The 24418-nt window shown below is 34.8% G+C and overlaps 1 protein-coding gene across 3 annotated transcripts in view; it reads left to right on the forward strand.

Moving 5' to 3' along the window:
* LOC130247579 (pumilio homolog 2-like) overlaps positions 1-24418 on the forward strand; it is a 151149-nt gene that overhangs the window by 59149 nt on the left and 67582 nt on the right. For all 3 annotated transcript variants that reach the window (XM_056480878.1, XM_056480877.1, XM_056480879.1), the window contains exons 5-8: positions 898-991; positions 10730-10834; positions 14923-15065; positions 19506-19623. In XM_056480878.1, coding sequence (XP_056336853.1) covers positions 898-991; positions 10730-10834; positions 14923-15065; positions 19506-19623 — 460 coding nt within the window. The remainder of the gene's footprint in view (positions 1-897; positions 992-10729; positions 10835-14922; positions 15066-19505; positions 19624-24418) is intronic.

The raw sequence follows: 24418 nt of genomic DNA on the forward strand, positions 1-24418 counted from the left end.
GTAGACATTTAAATCACTCTATTGCATTTACTTTTAGCAGAATGATAATTAAAAGCATTTTAGATTTTTTTTTTATAAAAGCTTTAATAGGAGAGAAGCAGGACACAGCATTCACAAATGCCTGTGTAAGTGCACAGCAATAAACATTGCATGTTTCATAACAGTGCTAAATTAAGGTACTTTATTTAATGTTGAATATATACATACACACTCACACACACACACACATATATATATATATATTTTTTCATTTTACTTTTTTTTTTTTTTACAATGCAAGGCATTGAATGCTAAATATCTATACCTGAACAGAAATATATAGACAAAGCAGTATTACAAAATACATTAAGATGAAAATATGAACAAAACACTTTAGAGATGTTAATTTGCTTTATTTGTTCAAAACATTGCTTGTTTTCTCATCATTAATCAATTACCAACTAGATTATAATTTTGTACTAAAACAGACAGATATTTTCAAGGGTTTAATTTTATCTGGTACAGCATTTTAAGGCAAGTATTTCATGTAGCCCGTGGGCCAGGAATTTTCATTATAGAGTTGAATTGGGATTTTCTAACTAAATTAAAGCTGAGTGGTGCCACCAATGATTAAGCTTAGATTTATCTAATATGCTGTCTTCAGGCTGTAAGTGTGTTTGTTTTCACATTAAAGGTGTTAATGTAAATATTCTTTAAATGCAAAAGAGCAACTATGATAAAAGTTTTAGAAAAGGTGATGAAATCTGTTGAAACTGAAATAATTTATAGCAGTAAACATGTCTTTGCTGTCACTTCTTATCAATTTAATGCATTCTTAATAAATTACTAAAGTAGCCTTATGAAATGCACAATCTTCCACAAAAACTTACATTGTTTTCAATTTTGTTCCTTCTTTAGTTGTTCCAGAGATCCGGTCATCTCACAGTTCAGCAGCTGAATGCAGCTCAGCAACAACAGTATGCCCTTGCTGCAGCCCAACAGCAACACCTTGGTAAACTTTACGTCTTGTACAGTACAGCTGTGTGTACTTCTGCCACATGGCAATGAAATGAACTTAACAAGAGTTTAATATACCAACCGTTTGTAAAACCCCCAGTAGGGGGTGCAAATCATATAAGTAAAATTATACATGAATGAATGAATATTATTCAATATTGAATATAAGATTCAATATTATTACAATAAATAAATACAAAAAAAAAAAATAAATTAACCTGACCAGAACGAATAATAGATGCATCTATTTAGACCTATTAATGAATGTGCATACAGCAGCATTTTTTTCAAAGGATATGTGTAGGTTTACCGTAAATATTTAAGCATTGTGCAAGTTAACCATTTATATGAAATGCTTTTAAAACTAACTTTGTTACAATTGAGTGAATTTTCAAATATTATAAATTATTTCTTACTTCAAAGCAATATTCTAACAAGCAAGTGTAGCCTATATATTTTCAGAATTTGAACATTAAAATGTTAACACATTTACAAATGCTGCAGACACCATTTCAGTTTTAAAACTCCAGGATTTTTGTTTCAGTGATTAACAGGACTTTTGAAAACAAATTTTGGCTACTTTGCATGCTTCCCGATTGAGTATTTTGGATCATTGTATATTCATATATGATTCAGTTGGAATATTTGTCCTGGATGAGCTATGTGCAATTTAATTAACTACTGTAGTCAGTTAGGGAATCTGCAAAGGGCGGACATGGGTTGTTTTGGTCCGTGGCACTAAATAATGGAACTAAATAATAATTGTTAAATTGACAGGTCATATCTGACTTTTTTGTTACCTGGACTACCAGTCCATTATTCCGTTTTCTCTGATGATTCTCACTAATTTGGTTTCTTTGCATATAGAGAAAATAAAATAAAACAGAATGGAGCAAAACAAAGAAAATAAAGTAACTCAACTGAGAAAGACTGAGGGCCCTATCATACACACGGCGCAAGGCGCAATGCAATTGTTGTTTGCTAGTTTCAGCTCAACTCAAGTATCATTTTGATGTTTGGCACCATGCTGTTTAAATAGAAAATGCATTTGCACTCATATGTGCACCCATAGGCATTCTGGTCTAAAAAAAGGAAGTGTGTTAAGGCGCATTGCTGGCACGTTGCTATTTTGAGGAACTAAAATAGACTGCACAATAGACCAGCTCCAGCGCAGAGTGCGTTAGTTATGCGCCTCCATTGCACATTGCTTAATACACAAAGTATCTACAGCAATACGCAAATATCTTTACAAATGAAAAAGAATTAAAAGAATAAAATATTACAAAAATAATTGTTTTCTACATAAATATAAAAACCACTGCTTTCATGCCTTATTCAACTTGGGGGGGCTTTTTCAGTTTATTCATGACAACTTTCTTTTGAATAATGTTATTATTAGTAGTAGTAGTAGTATTTATTATATGCATATTTATATTTGTTTTATTAAAAACAAGCTTAGATTTGCCCACCTGTCAGGTTTTGGACCATATAGGGCATAATATCATGTGTCTTTGGATATAACTTTTTTGTTTTTAGTTTTTTGACCACACTTTTTTATTACTGTTCATTTATTAGTTTGCTTGAAATTAGAACTGAATTTAGAAATAGTTTTGAAACAAATCTTTGCGCTTAACAAACAAAATTAATTATGTAAGTTAATGGATGTCTGTGCGTACAACACGTTTCCTTATCCAGGAAATAGAGTGAAAGTGAAAGTAAAGAATGATCTCTCATTCTCACGCTGCAGATGGTCTGTTTAACTGTTTTCTCGCTAGTGAAGCACTCAATTTTTCCACTTAAAAAGGCTGCCATGTAAATAGCAAATGCGCTATGGCCAGACACAAATGACTCTTAAAGGGAATAGGAGATGAGACTCTGATTAGACCATGCGCCGTGGCGCAAATTTAATTTTTCCGCCCTTAAAATAGCAAAAGTGGATTCTGACACACGCTTAATGCTTTCATCAAAATAGTGCTCTGAGTGTCAAAACAAGGTCAAATTAAACTTAGATATCCTAATTGCTCAAAGAGCATCAAGGGAAAAGTAAGGGGAAAATTAGAGTGAGGGGCTTTGAATTAGATTTATAATCAAACTAATCAGTATGGCTGAATGAATATTCAGGCTAGGACTGGTATAGCAAAACCTAGAGGTAAATAAATGTGTAATTAAAATAAGTAAAAATAATAAAAATTAAGTAAACAAATAAAGCAAAATAACAACTAGTTACACAGATAAACCAGGAGTGGTGACAGTGACCATCACAGACAGAGAAAAGGAAAGAGGATGAGAGAGAAGGGGTACTGATTTAAGTTATTCAGTCACATAAGATTTAGCTAATTAAAACCAGTCAGTATCATTTACAATCCTGATGTACAAAATTAACTACTGTGCTAACAACTTTCAGTAAGATAAAAGGCTCAGCTTTTAAACAAACATTAGCTCATGTTAGCTTTAGCTGCTAGCACAGTCACATGTATGTTTGTTTACATTAGTCTGTGATGTGAGCGCTTGCTTTGAGTTTTAGCTTGTTTAGACTGTTGCACTCACAGTTTCAATTTACTATAATCTTCTATGTTAAGCTGATTTGGCACAATCTTCATTGTAAAAGTGCTATATAAATAAAGATGAATTGAACTGAATTACAAATTACATTCTCAACCGTTATGTAATGAATTAAGCCCATAAAATTATTAATCATTATTAATAACAATGTTTTATTTAATTATGAATATTTGGATTTACTTTATTTTTAATGGTAGCCAAACTAAAATTTTATTAAACTAAACTGCTTTTCTGTTAGATTCAACAATTTATTTGTCTATTAAGTCAAATATCAATCAATTTTCCTGGCCTAGAAAAATATAAACGGATTAGTACAACCTGTTGCTCTATCTATGAGTTCAAGTAACTTGTTCTGTGTGTAAAAAAACCAATATGCATAGAAACCAACGTTTAATAATAGTTACAAACGGGTACAGAGAACAAATATTTTTTCAACAAGCATGTACTTGAAAGAGGAGTGCGGCAGGGATGCAGCCTGATAATGACATTAATAAATTAGCGGTGTGGTTGGAACAGTCTACAGCCTCCAGACTCACTCTACAATACAAAAACGCAGATTATCTGGTGCCTGGACCTCCTGCGTAACTACTGCCAGAACTGGGTGCTGGCAGTAAACCTCAAAGAAAAAGCTTTCAGAAAAAGCCCAGATGTCAGAAACACTGACACAAGCTCCATCTAGGCAGCACTGCGCTTGAGCACATGATTACCACACTTACCTCGGCCTGATCATCACTGCATAAGGGAGCTTCGGTAAGACAGTGAATTATCTCAAAGATAAAGCTTGAAGAGCTCCAATAAGAAGCCCTACACATAAAATTCTGCAGAATGTTTTTAAAATTACAGAGCACACACAATAATGCATGTAGGGCAGAATTAGGCAGATTCTCATTGAAATTAATATACAAAAAATATCCTTCGAATGCTGGAGGCATCTAAAATTAAGTCCCACAGAATTGCTGCATTTCAAAGCCAAGAACTGAATCCTGAAATGAGTCCTCTGAGCCAGGTGGTGCTGTGATTTAAGCTGACCAACTCTACTGACACAAACCAGTACCAGACCAAAACTGCTTCACGCAAACAAAATAGATCAAAATATCAAGCTATCTAAAATATACTGTATATTTGAAACATTGGGTTAAAGAAACTAAAGCACAAAGTAAATTGAAACTCTATCGGACAATAAAATCAAATTATGAATTATAAGAATATCTTCAAAGTGTTAGAGATACAAAGCAGAGGCAGATCCTGACCAAATACAGGCTCATTGAACACAGTCTGGCCATTGAGACCAGCAGACACAGAAATAGCTGGAGACCAACAAAAAGAACGGGCCAAGAAGGCTCCAAGAAGTGAGGAGAGAGACAGAGTTGCAATAAACTTCATAATAGGTACTTACTCTATGCTGTTCATAGTATTAAAATGTTATGATAATCTTTGCTATAATTTATTTATTTATTTATTTTTGTTTATGATCTTTTATACTTATGCCTTATGTGTATTGCATTAACAAGCTGTTCTTATTTAGTTTACACAAGGAATTACTCTAATCACAGGACGGGAAATAAAGTTAACTTAATTTGTTTTCAGTAATTTTCTATCATTATTATAATTTATTTATTTATTTATTTTTTTTTTAATTCAAATTAAAACTTGCTTCTCTGTGGTAAAACTTTATAATGACCAATAATTAAGTCAATGTGTTAGAATTTTTTCGACTTTCAGCAGTGAATTTTAAAACACATGAACTGAACTGAACTAATCTAAACTTAATTGAGCTTAAACTCTAAAAACTACACTGTTTCAATTCACTATAATCTTCTGTGAAGCTGCTTTGACACAATCTACATTGTAAAAGCGCTATACAAATAAAGATGAATTGAATTGAATGTGTCCCATTTAATGAGTATTCAGTTGGTTATGTATGGAACAAAATCAATGCCAAAAGTATTGAATTAAAAAGTTTGTTGAATAGCACAAACTGAAAAAAAATAGTACACCGAATTAACAAATTCTGGCATTTTAATGACTTGAATTCCAGGGTTTGTATTTTTAGGTCTTGAAAATTAACAAATCTGTTTATTTAAGCTGTGATTATTTCAACTAAAAATATTTCAAACACGTTTTCATACTTATAAATTCAAAAACTCATATTCAATTTCCAGATTTCACTTGCAAAATATGCAATACTCTTTAAAAATATGATGTATAATATTCAAAAGGCAATTTTCAGTTCATTTTATTTCAGGTCAAGTATTCCCTTCCATAAATTCAGTGGTTCAAATTCGACTGTTAAAATTCAACATTACATGCGGGAACTGCAGGAAAAGCAATAAATTGCAGATTGAAGATCGCCAGCTGCTCTTTCAACAGCAGCTGGAGATGGAGTAATTTAATATTTTTAACCCAGTATATAGGCGAGAAAAAAGCTAAGAAAGGCACAAAAGTAGCATTTAATATTAATATCAATGCCTTGGATATTATAAGTAATAAAAGGAGTATGAGTAAAATGAGTAAAGGATGTTTTGGTCATCTATATTTGCCCTTATGTAACAGAAGCCAGCTGGTGATCGCGTATACCTCACTCCTCGGATCCAGCAGACACTGTTCTGCAATCTTTAGCCTCTTCAGAGCATTTGTCTCCCATTCCGGTATCGCCGGCTCGTGCCCTGCTCGGACCGGTGGCGTTACATTCACATAAAACGTCTTTTGATGAATATGATGTTACACATTCTCTTTCTTTAATAACTCTTTCTTCCATAGATGTAATGTATTATATTGACAGCTAAAGAATATAAATGTAAGAGAAACAGGAGAGGAAATATTATAATACAAAATAGATAAACATAATTGGCAGGGCTAAGAACAATTAAGAACAAAGATATGCAAAACCAGAGAGATTTTATGAGAATGTAACACAAAACAATTTACCTGGAACTGTTAACCATAAGGGGTTATTAGACTATGAAGTGTTTGTGCTGTTTTAACGCAGCTATGTCAGGATTGGGATAGGCTATATATTTTCATTATTTAAGTTATTATTATTGCTATGATTATTAATATTATTATTTTATGACATTTATTTAGGCTATTGCACTTAAATAAGTCATCTGTGATTCTAAATTAATTTTTCTATTTATCCTTTTAAGATTTTAGCATTGCAAAATCTCTTTAGTTTGTCCAGATTATTGTTTTAATGTTATGTAGCCTATAGGCAAGAAAAAGGTATTAACGCAAAAGTGTCACTGTCTCAGCCAATTATAAGTAATAAAATGAGTAGCCTATGGTTTGATAATAGGCTATCATAACTGACTTTAATTTGATTTCAGTATTAAATAAGAAATCTCTTATTTGAACAGTTTTTATTGTAGTCTAATAACTTTTCAGCGACCGTTTGTATTTTATGATTAGCAATGTTGATCTTTTTTTTGCAGTTATTAAACATCTAAACTTAATTAAACTGGTTTAAATTCAATATAAATGTTGCTTCAGCTGATTTCATAAGATTATTGTTTAGAATGCATGGTTTGACATGCGTGGTTGAGTGGTTCCTGCAAAGCAGATCAGTGTTCATCATGGTGTTATTACTGAGCTATAATCGCTATCTACTGGAGAGAATGAATTTGCTAATTTATTCTATAAACTCTTTTCTGCAAGTGTGTTTTATGATTTCACAAAGTCAAACCATTATGTTTTTATTTTATATTTTGAGATGATCATATTTAAATAAACAATTGCTAAGGGTAGCTAATATTTTCTTTTTTTTTCTTGTTTTTAAAAGAAATCAGTATAAAAATCTGCATTTTTGCTTTCTATGACAAAGTAAATAGTTTAGGATACTGGAAGCATTTTTGCTAAATGATTGTCGGATACTCATAAGCTCACACTAGTTAAATCTATTATATTATCAGAAATTACAGATATAAGAAAGCCATTTCATCATTCATTTTACAATTATACAAGCAACATTTTGCGCTTACAGCACCACTTTCAGAAACGGTAAACAGTGAGGTGTTATTCATATAGGCCCAAGCATGAAATATGTCATGATTAATAATAATGGAAACACTCTTGTATTCTTATGCTTGGCCATTATGTCCAAATGTCACGACTTTCACTTTCAATTTTCACATTCATAATTATGCACAAGCCCAGATATCATCTGAAACTTCGGAAGAATTTCCATCATATATTGGCAGCCATCCAGAATCTCTTAACCAGTTTGATGTGCGGCGCTGGCTCTAACCAGCCACCGGAGCTCGCGTCTACTCGTTCACTTTTGTCGCATGCAAGCCGCACAGCACAGGTATAAAAACGACAATCATTTCATTCATTCATCAATTCATTAATTTTCCTTCCGCTTAGTCTCTATTTTAGAGGAAAAACAATAATCTGGACAAACTAAAGACATTTTGCAAACGATTAACCGTGGAACCCCAAAAATTAGAAAAAAGAAGAGAAAGGCAGGCAGAGTGATAGCTAAAATGGATAAATAGAAATATTAATTTAGAATTTAGATGACTTATTTAAGTGCAATAGCCTAAATAAATGTCATAAAATAATAATATTAATAATGATAACAATAATAATAATAATTTAAATAATAAAAAATATATAGCCTATCCTAATCCTGACATAGCTGCGTTTAAACAGCGCAAACACTTCATAGTCTAATAACCCCTTATGGTTATGTCATATATTAGACAGTTCTGTATGAATAACTGAAGACGCTCCTTTAATGCATTAGCTCGTTATGTTAAATTATTTTAAATTACACTTCCCATCCATGCCCAACCTTAAATCATACCTGAACAGTTTTCCAAGTAAACTGTTTTGTGTTACATTCTCATAAAATCTCTCTGGTTTTGCATATCTTTGTTTTTAATTGTTCTTAGCCTTAAGTTTATTATTTATATTTATTTATGTTCAATTATATTTATCTATTTTGTATTATAATATTTCCTCTCCTGTTTCTCTTACAATTATATTCTTTAGCTGTCAATATAATACTTTACATCTATGGAAGAAAGAGTTAATAAAGAAAGAGAATGTGTAACATCATATTCATCAAAAGACGGTTTATGTGAATGTAACGCCACTGGTCCGAGCAGGGCGTGGAGCCGGCGATACCGGCATGGGAGATAAATGCTCTGAGGAGGCTAAAGATTGCAGAACAGTGTCTGTCGCTGGATCCAAAGAGTGAGGTTTACGCGATCACCAGCGGGCTTCCGTTACATAAGGGCAAATACCAAAACATAATTTACTCATTTTACTCATACTCCTTTTGTTATTTATAATATCCAAGGCATTGATATTAATATTAAATGCTACTTTTGTGCCTTTCTTAGCTTTTTTCTTGCCTATTTACTGGGTTAAAAATATTACATTACTCCATCTCCACCTGCTGGTGAAAGAGCAGCTGGCGGTCTTCAATCTGCAATCTATTGTTTTTTTCTGCAGTTCCTGGATGTAATATTGAATTTTAACAGTCGAATTTTAACCATTGAATTTATGGAACCGAATATTTGAACTGAAATAAAATGAACTGAAAATTGCCTTTTGAATATTATACATCGTATTTTATAGAGTTTGCATATTTCGTAAGTGAAATCTGGAAATTGAATATGAATTATTGAATGTATAAGTATGAAAACGAGTTTAAAATATTTTTCGTTGAAATAATCACAGCTTAAATAAACAGATATGTTAAATTTAATGACCTAAAAATACAAACCCTGGAATTCAAGTCATTATTCAAGAACTTGTTATTCGGTGTATTATTTTTTTCAGTTTGTGCTATTCAACAAGCTTTTTAATTCAGTACATTTGGCATTGATTTTGTTCCATATTATGTCTCAGAATGCAACTATTGGAGAAAGTGTGCTGTCTGTAACATTCTCATCATGCTGCATCTGTGGAAAAAAAATTATTTTCCTCCTGTTTGTCTTTTTAATAATAAACAGCAAAAGACAATGAAATCCCTCTCTGTTCTTGACTAAAAAGCTATAAAGCTTAATAATGGTTAAACTTTATTTAAAATTTTACTGTAAAAATTATATGTAGTTTGCTGTTATATTTGATTTTAACATTCTGTTTTTTGTACTAGACATACATATACTGTACTAAAAACAGTGACCCGAAAGTCTGTATTGTTTCACTCCTAATATTTATATATACATACATGCATACATACATACAGCAGGTAAAAGAAGTATTAAACATGTCATGACTTTCCATAGTAAATCTATTTCTAGACGAGCTGTTGACATGAAATTGGCTTAAATTTTGGGAAAACCCCAAACAATCCAAAAATACAAATAATACAAAACAATTTTAGAAATAAAAATAAATAAAAAGTTAAATAATATGCTTAATAACAATGGAATGACACATGGACAGAGTATTGAACTACTGAAATGTATTTAATACTTTGTAAAAAAAAAAGGCATTTTTTGTAATTATACCTTAAATATACCTTATGCATAGAGAATGGAGTTGCATGCATAGCTCAGGTGTGATTTATTTATTTATTTTTATTTTTTCAACCCCCAGACCAACAGAGTCTTAAAATCTTAACTGTTCTGTGGATCTTATCTATGAACTCTTATTTATTTCTTATTTTTTTATTGGATTCAGGTCAGGTGATTGGCTGGGCCATTCTAGTAGCTTTATTTTCTTTTGTGGAACCAGTTAAGAGTTTCCTAAGCTGTGTTTTGGATTATTGTCTTGCTAAATATCCACACTGGTTTCATCTTCATCATTCTGGAAATGTAGGTGCTGGGACTGAACCGGTTAATATTAACTGACACTAACGAGGGCAGGATTGCTTTTGAACTACTGAGAGATTTCAGCTGCTGTTTATAATAATAAAACTGCATATTCTGCATATGCTCTTTTAAACAATAGGACAAAAACAAATAAAGGATACATTCAATCATTTTAAACTGGGATAATCCTCAAATTGTTCAGATCTTACCTTGGAGGAGAGATTACAATGTCAGTATAGGTTACCATAAGTCAAGGTGGACACCCATGACATGTGGAGTCTGACAAGGTTAAATTGCCTGTGCTACCCAAACAATGACCAAAACATGCACTGTCTTTAAAATAAATTTGATCAGGGTTGTTTTGTATCTTATACTCTGTTTGTATATTTTTTTATTTGCTTTTATAGGCCTTGCACCTACATTTGTGCCAAACCCTTACATCATCAATGCTGCCCCTCCTGGAGCAGACCCCTACACTGCTGCAGGATTAGCAGCAGCTGCAACACTTGCAGGTATGTGCATGTTCCCACCTTGGTAACACTTTATAATAACTGCACACTATGAACCATTTGTTAAGCATTAGCAAATAGTTAATTCATCATTTGTTAAACATTAACTCTCTAAATTAGTAGACATTAGTAAGCTGTTTATAACTCCAACTACACATCATGTGGTGTTGAGATATAAGCACATGTAAAATGTGCATAATCATTGTATTTTCATACTTTGTTAATGATTATTTTTTTATATTATTAAACCAGTTATTTAAGAGTAGTTGGTGTTTTTAAGACAATTTAGAATGAATAAGTAAATGATTTATAAACTATTCAAATTAACATTTATTTAAAAAATTCAGGCATATAGTAATGATTACTCTGTATCTTAAAAAATGCTTTATCAACACAACTTCATGCCATTTTGTGAGCTCATCTAAAGTAAAAATATTAATTTCAAGAAACACATATGAAACTGCATCAAACGAATTATTTTTTTGTTGTTTTATCTATGTATAAAACTACTGTACAGTTTAAACATCACTGAATAACACTGACATGAATATTGTTAAATGTGAATATATTAAATTGTTGTTTTTTTTTGTGATATTGTTATATATTGACACTCCTGTTATTCAGCAAATGTTTTAACTCTACAGCAATTTTATTTTGTAAATAAGATTTCAAAGATTTTTTTATGTATTTTATACTCAACCTGTAATTGTCATTTGTAAAGGATTTATAAAGCATAAATAATCCTCACTTTAGATTAAGTCACAAAACTGCATGACGTTGTGTTAATAAATAATTTAACTATCATCTATGCCCGGATTATAAGATATAGGTTATTAATCATGTGCTTACTCTTTCTAAATGATCTTTGAAACCACCTACTACTCTTAAATACAAATTAGTTGTAAATAATGCAGTACTTAATTTAGAAGTGAAAACCTAGTCGCATCATTAGCACTGCATAATCTCAAGGGGCCTTGGGATGAGTATCCCCAGGTGGAAATAGTAAATAAAGAAAATAATTAGTGTAGCTGCTGTTAATAGTATTTAAACGAGATGCAAAAATGAAGTGTTATGAATTAAAATAGTAGTTACACAAACAAACATGTAAAACATATGAGTATTTCTAACAAAATGTCTGGTGCATCAAGACAGGAGTGAGTTCTACAGGTGGCTTGTCAAGCCCACTTACCTGCGTGGAGCACACTCCAATATATAATTGAGTATCATCTGCATAGCAGTTGAAGCTGATCCTGTGTCTTCTAATAATGTTACCCAGAGGTAGCATATTGTAAACAGCAAAGGGCCTAAAACTGATCCTTGAGGTACCCCATTTGATTTTTGAAAGCTGTCTGTTTATATTTACAAACTGGTAACGTTCCGTTAAGTTTGACTTAAACCATTGTACAGCCTGTCCCTGGAACCCTATATAATTTAAGCGATTTATGAGGATATTGTGGTCGATGGTGTGAAATGCAGCACTGAGATCAAGTAAAACTAATAACAAGAAGTCTCTGTCAGCAGCTGAGAGTAAATCGTTGGTTATTTTCACTAACGCGGTTTCTGTACTGTGATGAATCCTGAAACCTGACTGAAACACTTCAAAAACATTGTTCCTCTGCAGAAAATAGCATAATTGGGCAGAAACTACTTTTTTAGTATTTTAGACATAAATGGAAGATTTGAAATAGGTCTATAATTGGCTAAGTTTCTGGGGTCCAGTTGTGGTTTCTTAATTATAGGCTTAATAACAGGATTTGGAGCATGGCAAATAAAGGCATGGCAATAAAGATTAAGAAGAGTTGATAACATTAAGAAGAGCTTCTACAGGTTGCAACTCTTTCAGTAATTGTGTTGGAATTGGGTCTAACATACATGTAGCTGGTTTAGACATATTTCTAAGTTTATCTAGCTCTTTCTGTTCTATGATTTTGAAGCACTGTAGATTATTTTGACAAACAAAAAATAAAAATCTAATAAAAAACAACCCAGAACAATACATAACAATCAACTGAAATATTACCTCCCAAAAACAACATAAAATAAAGGAAAATAAAGAGACTGTAAGAACTTTTAAGTACAAAGGTTAAACGAATTGTAAACGTTTTCTATGAGCCTCGGCTCGCCTATTGTGTGGCTCTGCCGCCATTCGGTGTCTTGCGTTGCTTAGTAACATATACAAAACAACATAAAGACCGCCTGATGTGAAGTAAATAAACCAGTAGAGATGTGCTGTTGTTAATCGCGTCAACATGTGCTACAGTCACAATACATTTCCAATGTAATACACCATAACTTAGTGGGAAGAATTGTTTTATCGTGACCAAGTGAATTAAGTCAGCAATCAAGCTAATTAAAAACAAAATCCCACTTGTGCCACTTAACAAATGTATTAATTTGCACATGTCTATTTTTAGTCGCAAATGCGAGCGAAATGGTCGCACTGTCGAGCCCTGCAAGACTAAAGTTTGTGTACTTGATATTGAGAAAAAGCCCAGTCGGGTTGTGTAAATGTTAGCAGCCATGCCTCCATTTACAATATCTCCATTTTCCCCCCATCCACATATGACAGCACCATCATTAAAAAAAAAAAAAGGCCTCTTCAGTGTTTTCAAATTCTCCATTTTCTGGGCTCGAACACTCCAGAGTAATTTGGACAAAAGACATAACCGTAGCAAAAGTTATGCGTTTTTAAAACTAAAACGTATTAAATGGGGCCTATAGCTACAGGCTCTGGCTCTGGCTCTCCATCAGCAGTGGGTTTAGGTATTGTGTCTGGAGTGACACTGGCAAGGTCCCAGTATTCATTTCACAAAAGGAGCAAAATCCTCTTGAGCCCCAGCTGCGTCAGTTGGCATTTCTGTGTGGAGTTTGCATGTTCTCCCCGTGCTTGCGTGGGTTTCCTCCGGGTGCTCTGGTTTCCCCCACAGTCCAAAGACATGAGGTATAGGTGAATTGAATAAACTAAATTGGCCGTATGTATGTGTGTGAATGTAAGAGTGTATGGGTGTTTCCCAGTGTTGGGTTGTGACTGGAAGGGCATCCGCTGCGTGAAACATATGTTGGATAATTTGTTGTTTAAATCCGCTGCAGTGACCCCTAATTAATAAAGGGACTAAGCCAAAAAAAAAAAAAATGAATGAATGAATGCCATATAAAGCACGATCAGACAGAAAGGTATAGTTCAACAGCCCCAGGGGGTGATTTATTTACAGTGTGGTGTAAAGGTAGTGAGGAGTGTTAAGCCATGCAAGTTGTAGTCCTCAGGGTTGGAAGTGGGGTAATCTTCGTGGCCGGTGAAGGACTGTGTTGGTTGGGAGTGGATTGAAGCCCCGATCTAGTCACTGCTGTTAATTGTATAGAGAAAGAGAGAAACATTAGCGCATGTATTCCCTTGTAGAGTTCAAGCCCAATCTGTGTTTCTCCTTTCTCTGTTTATATGCTCCTGTCTTAACAAGCTGCACAGTATTAAAAAGGAAAACACTCAAAAAATTGTTGTAGTCTATGCAAAAAAAAAAAACATTACTAAGCATTAAAAACTAGAAAGTAGAATCAATTATGCTTAGTTCCACACAATGTATTGCCTTTCTTTTGTTTTGCTCCTAGTTAGTGCAAATTATTACAATTTCTGTTCTCTGGCTTTATCAAAGAAGTGTGAGGCACTACAGAGGCACTATGTTGAAGGGCTTGCTAAATTCTCTTCATCCTCTGTGCCCTCTTACCTTCTTACAAAATGTATTTTTAAAAGGATATTTCTTTATGGGATAGATGATATGAGCTGTCTTCTGGTGCAGTTCAAAATATTTTTCTCAGACCATTGTATTTTTTTTTGTGACCAATGCAGCAATTAAGGTTATATTGTGTTTTAAATCATAATTACAATATCAAATGGTACAACACTAATTATTGTCAGGAATTTTATTGTGGTTTATCTTCAAATTGGTATCTATTTTATTATTACTGTTAATCCTCAAACTAGAGTGAACTTGGTGACCTCTTATATGTCTTTTGTGACCTCTCAGATTGGAAGCCACTGGTCTTGGCATCTAAAATATGGTTGTTTTTCGACCTGATTTTTATAATATATTCTATAGGTCCAGCTGTAGTTCCTCCCCAGTACTATGGAGTCCCTTGGGGTGTGTATCCTGCCAATCTCTTCCAACAACAAGCTACAGCTGCTGCCAGTCATTCTACCAACCAGCAGGCATCCAGTCAGGGTCCAGGGCCAGGGCAACAGGTGAATGACATTATTTCTACATATATTAGAACTGTAGATACATTTCCCTCCATTTTACATAAAAATGAGTTACAATCTCTCTCTCTATTTTTCAGTGCAAATGAGTTACAATCTCTCTCTCTCTCTCTCTCACTTCAGAACAGGATTCGCGTCATGGGCAGGGCTTCTGTCTGCCCGGTGACTCTAGCTTCCTTGCTAAATGGCTAACATGGATTTTATTGAGAGAATAGCTGTGTTTATGTGCTTTATGAAGGCTGAAAAACTGCGTTGATTTGTTTGGAGCCATGTCTGAGTCCACTAGATCCTTTTAGAGGTGCACCCAGCTCTGTGAGCTTATAAACTCCTCCAGAAATTTAACCTGGATGATGGAAGCTTTCAGCTGTGCTCCTGATTGGTTAACGCGGCGCGAATGTCCGCTGAAGTTCATATTTTCGAACTCGAGCGATTCGTGCGTTAAGCGCGTCAAACGCGCAAAATGCTAAATTCGCGCCGTGCCATTCGCACATTTTGCGTCATTCATGCGTATTGCGATGCAGGATGTCTATTCGCGTCTTTGCATTGACTTAACATGTAAATCACTCACGCTTGATGCATCTTCCGTGTCTGGTGTGAACACAGCATTATAGTTCTTCAAGAGTGTGCTTTTGCTATGATGCCTCTTTTATTAATTGATGCAAATTGATAATGTTCAGATAGGTAAGACCTGAACTAAGCCAATGCAGTTCCAACATAATATTCAAGCCGATCAAGGAGCATGTTATGATGAAAGGTATCAAATGCTGTGCTGAGGTCCAACAACAATAACAAAGAAATGTAATTGTGGTCAGACTATAAAAGCTCTTTAAATGTATCGGAGGAACTGTGTTTAAAGTGCTAGAAAGAACAGAGTCAATCGTTTTAGTTCCAGCATCACACTCTTCTAGACAATCTGAAAGGCTAAGGAAATTAGAAAGATTAATTAGGTGACTGACAAATTAATGTTTAATGTTAGATGTGATTATTCTACCATATTTATAGATGGTAGGTGGTTTTGTAGACATTTGCAATTTTACAAGAGATTAAGTAGTGATCTGAATTGTCATCACTTTCATCAGATCACTCATGCTTTATTATTTATATTGTGCACTGAAATATACAGTAGTATTATCCAAAGAAATTGTATTTGAAGCCAGATCTCTGAATGACACTAAAAATATTACTATATATCATGTCAACGCCCCCACCTGTCCCTTTAAGAGGAGGCTTGTGTTTATAATTATAGTCAAGTCATTGACAAAAAGAGATTTAGAGATTTATCTAATGTTCAATAATCTGAGTTTTATCTTTTGTTTATCTTTTTTTTTTTCTTTGATGAACATTAATTAAATTGTTACCCTTGAAAGAGTTTGGGAGTTGTTGTTTTTTGTTTTTTTTCTTCTTTTTTTTCTAATTTAGATATTTGGGACATGATCTCTATGTTATAATATCCAAGTGGCTCTATGTGCTGCAGATTATCTGAGTTTGGTAAACTGAAGGCTAGCAGATGGTCGGTTTAGCCAATCTGTCTGCTCCCTGACCTGAGCATTGAAGTAGTCAAATGTCATCATTAAGACCATTCGCCAGATTACTAGAGATGAGAGCATCTCTCTTCAACATGTCAGGTCTACCCCAGAAATATGCCCAATTGTCTACAAAACATATGTTTTTCAGTGGGCATCACTTAAACATCCAGCCATTTGTGCTAAGTGCTGAGAGTCAGCTGTAGAACTTGTCAACGTGATAAGAGGGCAGGGGACCAGAAATTTGACATGATTTCTTGCACACAGCAGACATTTGACTATGGTGAATGGTGTCTCTATTTGCACATTCCGTACTATGGAATACTAGTCACAAATTACTATGGTACTGTCATCAGGTTTCTCAGTGGGTGTGTCACAGACTCCAAAAAATTAGAGAAATACTAGGATCAGCTTGTTGTAAAATAAATATAATCCAAATCTGTGATGTTGTGGCGAGAAAAAGAAAAAAACACAACACAAGACTGGCAAGATGTAATTCAAAAGCCCCGGATGGTGGTGATGGGGTAGTGGTAAGTTGTGCTGATGCTGAGTCCTCTGAGAGTGAGTGAGAGTGCTCTGGGGTGAATAATTGTGCAGTCTTGTGGTATCCTTTGGTGAGAGTGTGAACTCCGATCTAGCTGCTGGAATCTGGTGAAAGTGAGGGAGAGAGAAGTTAGCGTCTGGATGCCATGGAGTCATGTGACTCACCATTGCTTCTGTTTCCTCTGCTTATATTGTCTGTCCCTCATTTGGTGCAGCTGACGGGGATTAGGCTCACTGGCGACGTGACATTGGAATGCTCACCACACTATCCTCAAGGATTCTTGTATGAGCATTTGCTTGACCAAACTTCATTCACAAACTCTATGGTCTGCACTGGTTTTTGCACCATCTGACTTAATTTTTCTATTCTATCTATTAAAGAAAACGAAAATACTGTGCTATCATTGTGTGCATCTCAAAATAATTGGTATAAATCTTCAAAAACAAACTACATTCCAATAAAAAGTAACAAACACCTACATAATGACAAAAGAAAATTTTCAATCTTAGGGCCGTATTGCTTCCTCTCCCAAAAACAAGCTGACGTCTTTATTATTATTATTTAAAATTATTATTATTTATTATTACTTGATTTAGAATTTGTGTTGTCTACATGCCTCCTCATTCATTTAACTTTTTTTGTGTATGAACTTGCTTAATATGCATAAGAAAATGGGTTGTGGTTTCATAGTGTCGCATTGCAAAAAAATAAAAATATTATTGCCATGGATCTAAAACTATGCACTGTAGCCTAGTCTGTCCAGGCTAAAGGTCTCTCAGATCACTAGTTAACTACACATACATGGGAAGTTAAGCTCCTATTAAAGCAATGTAATTGTAAAAATGATAATTAAACCATATTAACAAAAATAACCCTAAGCAAAAGAAAGCAGGTGAAAAACATACTGTGTGTGATAATGAAAGGATGATCACACGTACACGAGTAACATTAGGCCCATAATCTGTTGTGTTCAAAAAGAATAGTTAAAACAAAACCGCTGCTGCTTACAAAAAGACATATTTTAAAAACATCCAGAGCTTTTGGAAGCAGCAGGACTGTGGGTGCACAAGCATCACTTTTTGTCCAGTCGATTTCAAAGAGAACCGATTGCAGCAGTTGCGTTTCCAGGCACGGTTGCTTTGCATCAGGAAATGGGAGCGCGCATACTTTTTAAACAGTCACATGCATCACATCACCTGTGCGTGCGAGTCATCATCCTCTCATTCGGTATTCACCTGCTTTCTTTTGCCTGCCCGAACAATAAACAATACAATGGAACACCAAGTCAATTACACTTCTGTGAAATCAAACCACCCAATTACGAAGTAACACTGATTGACAATCAAGTTTACATAGTGTTGTGTGAATATAATAGACAACAGGTTGAAATAAAGGCAATTAGCAAGTGCCTTTAAGGTGGTGACCACAGACCACTTCTTGGTTCCTATGCTTTCTGGCAGATTTTTGGTCACTTTTAAATGCTGGCAGTGCTTTGACTATAGTGGTAGCATGAGATCTACATAGAGGAGTCTACAATCCACACAAGTGGCTCAGGTAGTGCAGCTCATTTAGTTCAGGTCTGGGAGGAGATTACTCAAGAAATAATCTACCACCTCATCAGGAGCATGCACAGGCATTGTAGGGAGGTCATACATGGACATGAAGGCCACACACACTACTGAGCCTCATTTTGACTTGTTTTAAGGACATTATATTAAAGTTACATCAGTCTGTAGTATATTTTTCCACTTCAATTTTGAATTTGACTCCAAATCCAGACCTTTATGGGTTAATAAGTTTGATTTCCATTGATAATGTTTGTGATTTTGTTGTTTGCACATTCAACTATGAAAAGAACAAAGTATTTAATAAGAATATTTGTTGGATGTGTTATTTTAGTGTTGCCTTCATTATTATTTTTTGAGCAATGTTGTTATTAAACCACCACCATTCAATTGTGTTCAAAGTTCAATCACATGACTTTGCCAAGTGTTGAAAACAGTGAGCTTAGCATTGTTCTTAAATAATCCAGTTTCTAATGGCATCGTTTTGTTTAACTAATTGCTCACTAAATCAAGAGCGACAGCATTTTTGTTATGTCTGCAATGATAAAAACTCCTTCTGCTCAGTATTGTATCATTCATTAGTTTGAATAAATTTTTTTGAGGATTTTGGTCTATTTTGTTTGGGGTTCTTACCATCAAGTCTCATACTCCATATATGCCCTGCAGAGCACAGTGCATTTCAGTTGGAACTGATATTACTGAAAATGATTATTAAACAATTAAGTTTGTTTACTTCAGAAGGTACTGTATTACCTTAAGGTTGTTTTAAATAACACTTTCCTCTCCCATCCAGGTGATTCGAGCAGGGACCAATCAACGACCTTTAACTCCAGGACAGAGCCAACAGAGTCAGCAGGAGTCCCTTGCTGCTGCTGCCACAAACCCAACACTGGCCTTTCCAGGCATGCCAGGTTAGTCATCATTTTATGTTGTTTCTCTTAGTTTACAATTGTTCTCTTGGATATTAGATTAGATTAGATTAGATTAGATTAGATTAGATTAGATTAGATTAGATTAGATTAGATTAGATTAGATTAGATTAGATTTTATTGTCATTACACATGTACAAGTACAAGGCAACGAAATGCAGTTCAGGTCTAACCAGAAGTGCAATAGCAGCAAGTGCAGGATACAGCTATAAGTTATAAAGTGCAGTTATAGAAAAACTATGGTGATACTTACAGATGGATGTACTATGAACATACAGGTTGTATTAGCTATGAATAGAGATTTACAATAAATGAATATATGTGCAGGTAGCTATTAATAATCAGAAGTGTGCAGATAGATAAACATAATTACAAATGTATATGTACAGTGGGTGTGTACATAATTACAAATGTCCATGTGCAGTGGGTATGTACAGTTCAAATAAGTGAATCAGTGCAATATAGTGCAATTTTTAAATGTGCAAATGTAAAACAGTTCAGTGATTGTGAGGAGTATAAGTTAGAGGAGTGTGGGGGGTGTAAAAGAGTCAGTGAGGGGCAAAGTTCAAAAGGGAAACAGCTCTGGGGAAAAAGCTGTTCCTCAATCTGCTGGTTTTTGTCCGGGGGAGCCTGAAGCGCCTGCCGGAAGGCAGGAGAGACAACAGTCTGTGAGCAGGGTGAGAGGAGTCCTTAAGAATACTGCGTGACTGTGATGCAGTTGGTCAGGATGCTTTCTATTGTGCAGCGGTAGAAGTTCACCAAGACAGTTGATGAAAGCTGGTTCTTCCTAAGTTGCCTTAAGAAAAATAGGCGCTGGAGAGCCTTCTTGACCAGGCTGGAGGTGTTGGTGGTCCAGGAAAGGTCCTTTGAGATGTGAGTCCCCATGAACTTGAAGGATGAGACAGGCTCAACGGCCATCCCATTGATGTGGATGGGATCATGTGAGCCTGTTCGTCTCTTCCTGAAGTCCACAATGAGCTCCTTGGTCTTGTTGGTGTTAAGGAGCAGATTATTGTTGGTGCACCAAGTGGCCAGATGCTGTATCTCCTCCCTGTAGGCAGTCTCATCATTGTTGTTGATTAGACCAATCACTGTGGTGTCATTTGCAAATTTGATGATGGTGTTGGATCTGTTCACTGGCCTACAGTCGATGGTAAAAAGGGAGTAGAGGAAGGGGCTCAGCACGCAGCCCTGTGGTACACCAGTGTTGAGTGTGATGGTGGTGGAGCAGATGTGGCCTGATCTAACATTCTGAGGTCTGTTAGTCAGAAAGTCCATAACCCAGTTGCAGAGAGATGTGTCGATATCCAGGTCTCGAAGTTTGATCATTAACTTAGAGGGTATGACAGTGTTGAATGCTGAGCTGAAGTCAACAAACAGCATTCGTGCATAAGTGTTTTTTTTTTTGTCCAAGTGCATGAGTACAGAGTGCAGTGCTATGGAGACTGCATCTTCTGTGCTCCTGTTGCCACGGTAGGCAAACTGATGTGGGTCCAGTGTAGATGGCAGCGAGTCTTTCAGATGTGCCAGGACCAACCGCTCGAAGCACTTCATGATGATGGGTGTGAGTGCTACAGGGCAGTAGTCATTCAGGCATGTTGGGCTGGAGTGTTTGGGCACTGGCACAATAGAGGTGGTTTCAAAGCATGTTGGCACAGCTGCTAGGTTAAGTGACAGGTTGAAAATATCTGTGAATACCCCAGCGAGCTGTTCTGCACATGCTTTGAGGACGCGTCCAGGAATACCGTCTGGTCCAGCAGCCTTACACACATTGACTCAGTGCGGTGTAGACTTCTAAGGAGGTGAGTGTGATAGGTGAGTGGTCGGTTGAGGAAGTGATTCTGGTGTAGGGTTCTTTTCTTTCAAAGCGGGCATAAAAGTCATTTAGCTCATTCAGGAAGGAGACATTTGTGGCTGTGGGTGTGGACTGGCTGGGTTTGTAGTTGCTGATGGCCTGGATGCACTGCCACATGTGCTGAGGATGTGCAGGAATAGTACTGCAAAACTGCAGAAACTGGAGAGACACTGAGCCTTGCGATGTGTATGCGCCGCCATCTTGCCTCAATAATGATGCCTCAATAATATGTATCATAAGTTATACATCATGTACATTTAACTAGTAGAAATAGACTTTGTTTTGAGCTTTTTTTCAAGTCTAAAGAACTAACATGCCATTATCCTTCTCTAATCATCAAATGTTGTTTTGCTGTAGTGACTATGTAAATAGACATTAATACCAAACAGTCTGTGCCCTGCATTATTAAAATAAATGAAAATAGAAGTCAATGATCTGATACCATTTTAGATTTCAGAATAAATGGGGTCAAGGGGTAAAGAGACAATGTTGGTGAGATGTAGATGTAATTCTTTTAATACAAGTGAATTCTTTTGGAGAACTAATCTGATATCAGGTTTTTGATACTCTAGTTGCTTTTGCATCACCAAATCACCAAGTGTTCCTGCAGATTTTAGCTCCAAATTGCCCCAACAAGAGCTCGATTAGCTTGTTCAGGTGTGTTTGATTAGGGTTGGAGCTGGACTCTCCTGGAACAAGTTTGGTGACCCCTGTTTTGCATAGTTATAATCAGCAGGGTATGGTTGCACTAGCTGTTCATAAGTTCTTGCTTAAACTGTAACATAAAGCCCACACTAAAGGCTTAGTAACTACTAGCTAGTTTGTAGCATTTTTTTTCTTACTTTGGTTACACCACGTTCTTAAGGCAGAACGTAGTTAGTAGGTTGTAAGCACTACATAAAGTAATACATAGTCCCATTGAATACACATATTCCTCCTGGAGAGTTTTCTTGATCTGCCCAACTGTCGTAAATTATGTTTTCTTTACCAGGGAAACTGGTGTGTTCTTTCTTTTTAAGAATGTTCCAAAGAGTTGTTTTGGCCGCCCCTAATGTTTTAGCCATCTCTCTGATGGGTTTGTTTTGTTTTTTCAGCCTAATCATGGCTTGCTTGACTGATAGTGACAGCTCTTTAGATCTCATCTAGAGAGTTAACAGTAACAGATTCCAAATGCAAATAGCTCACTTGAAATGAACTCTGGACCTTTTATCTTCTCATTGCAGTTGGGATATTAAGGCAATAACACACACCGAGCCATGGAACACCGGGCTTGGAAGCCAATAGTCCAATTACATTTGAACCCTTAACAAGTGGGAGGCACATATGCAAACCATTGTAATTCCTACACCGTTCGCCAGATTTTGATATAAATACCATCAAATTAAAGCTGACAGTCTGTAGTTAAAGCACATGTTGTTAGTTTAAATTCAAATCCGTTGCGTTGATGTAAAGAGCCAAAAATGTTAGAATGGTGTTGATGTCCTAATATTATGGATGTAACTGTGTGCGTGTGTGCGTGTGCGCGTGTGTGCGTGTGCGCGTGTGCGTGTGTGTGTGTGTGTGTGTGTGTGTGTTGTATGTGTATGTATGTATATACATATATGTGTGTGTGTGTGTGTGTGTGTTTATATATACAGTTGCAATCAGAATTATTCAACCCCCTTTGAATTTTTTTTTTTTCTTTTTCAAATATTTCCCAAATTATGTTTAACAGAGCAAGGAAATTTTCACAGTATGTCTGATAATATTTTTTCTACTGGATAGACTTATTTGTTTTGATAGTCTACAGAACAAACCATCGATGTACAATAACTTGCCTAATTACCCTATCCTGCCTAGTTAACCTTATTAGTCAAGCCTTTAAATGTTGCTTTAATCTGTATAGAAGTGTCTTGAAAAATAACTAATAATAAAATATTATTTACTGTCATCATGGCAAAGATAAAATAAAGTAGTTATTAGAAATGAGGGTAACACTTTATAAAAACTACACACTATAAACCATTTATTAAGCATTAGCAAATAGTTAATTCATTTTCTGTTAAGCCATTAACTCTACATTAATAAGCGTTAGTAAGCAGTTTATAACTGCAGCTACAAATGCTCTATTCTTGACTTACAAACATATGTATAATGTGCTTAATACTTGTACTTTCATACTTTGTTAATGATTTATTTTTCATTACTAAATTAAGTATCGCATTGTTTACAAACCATTTGTATTTAAAAGTAGTTGAGGGTTTTTAGGATAATTTAGAATGAGTTAGTAAATGATTAATAAACTATTGAAATCAACGTTTATATGTCTTATTATTCAGGCATATATTAAGGGTTACTATGTATGTTAATAAATGCTTTATTAGCTCAACTTCATCTAGTTTTGTGACCTAATCTAAAGTGAGGACTGTTTATGCTTTATAAACCCCTTATAAATGACAAATAAAGGCTCAGTTAAATTCTAAACAGGAAAACATTTGACATTATTCATTGTTTTTCATTTAAAGATACACAGATAAAACTGTACTTCAAATGAAAAATAAATCTTTCCAACCTTATCTAAAATAAAACAACTGTAGAGTTTAAACATTGCATCTTATTATATTGTTAAATTATTATACTGTTGTTGTTGTTATATCCAGTTTTATGTCATATTTTGACACTCCTGTTATTTGGCAATGCTTAAACTTCACAGTAATTTTATTTTTTAGAAAAGATTGCAAAGATTATTGTTCATTTGATTCTGAGCCTTTAATTGTCATTTATAAGGGATTTATAAAGCATAAATAGTCCTCACTTCAGATTAGGTTACAAAACTGCATGAAGTTGAGTTACTAAAGCGTTTATTAACATATTAGTTAACTATTAGTATATGCCTGAATAATAAGATATGTAAATGTTGATTTCAATAGTTTATTAATCATT

Source organism: Danio aesculapii, chromosome 20 (genome assembly GCF_903798145.1).
Source record: "Danio aesculapii chromosome 20, fDanAes4.1, whole genome shotgun sequence".
In the NCBI taxonomy this organism is placed as follows: domain Eukaryota; kingdom Metazoa; phylum Chordata; class Actinopteri; order Cypriniformes; family Danionidae; genus Danio; species Danio aesculapii.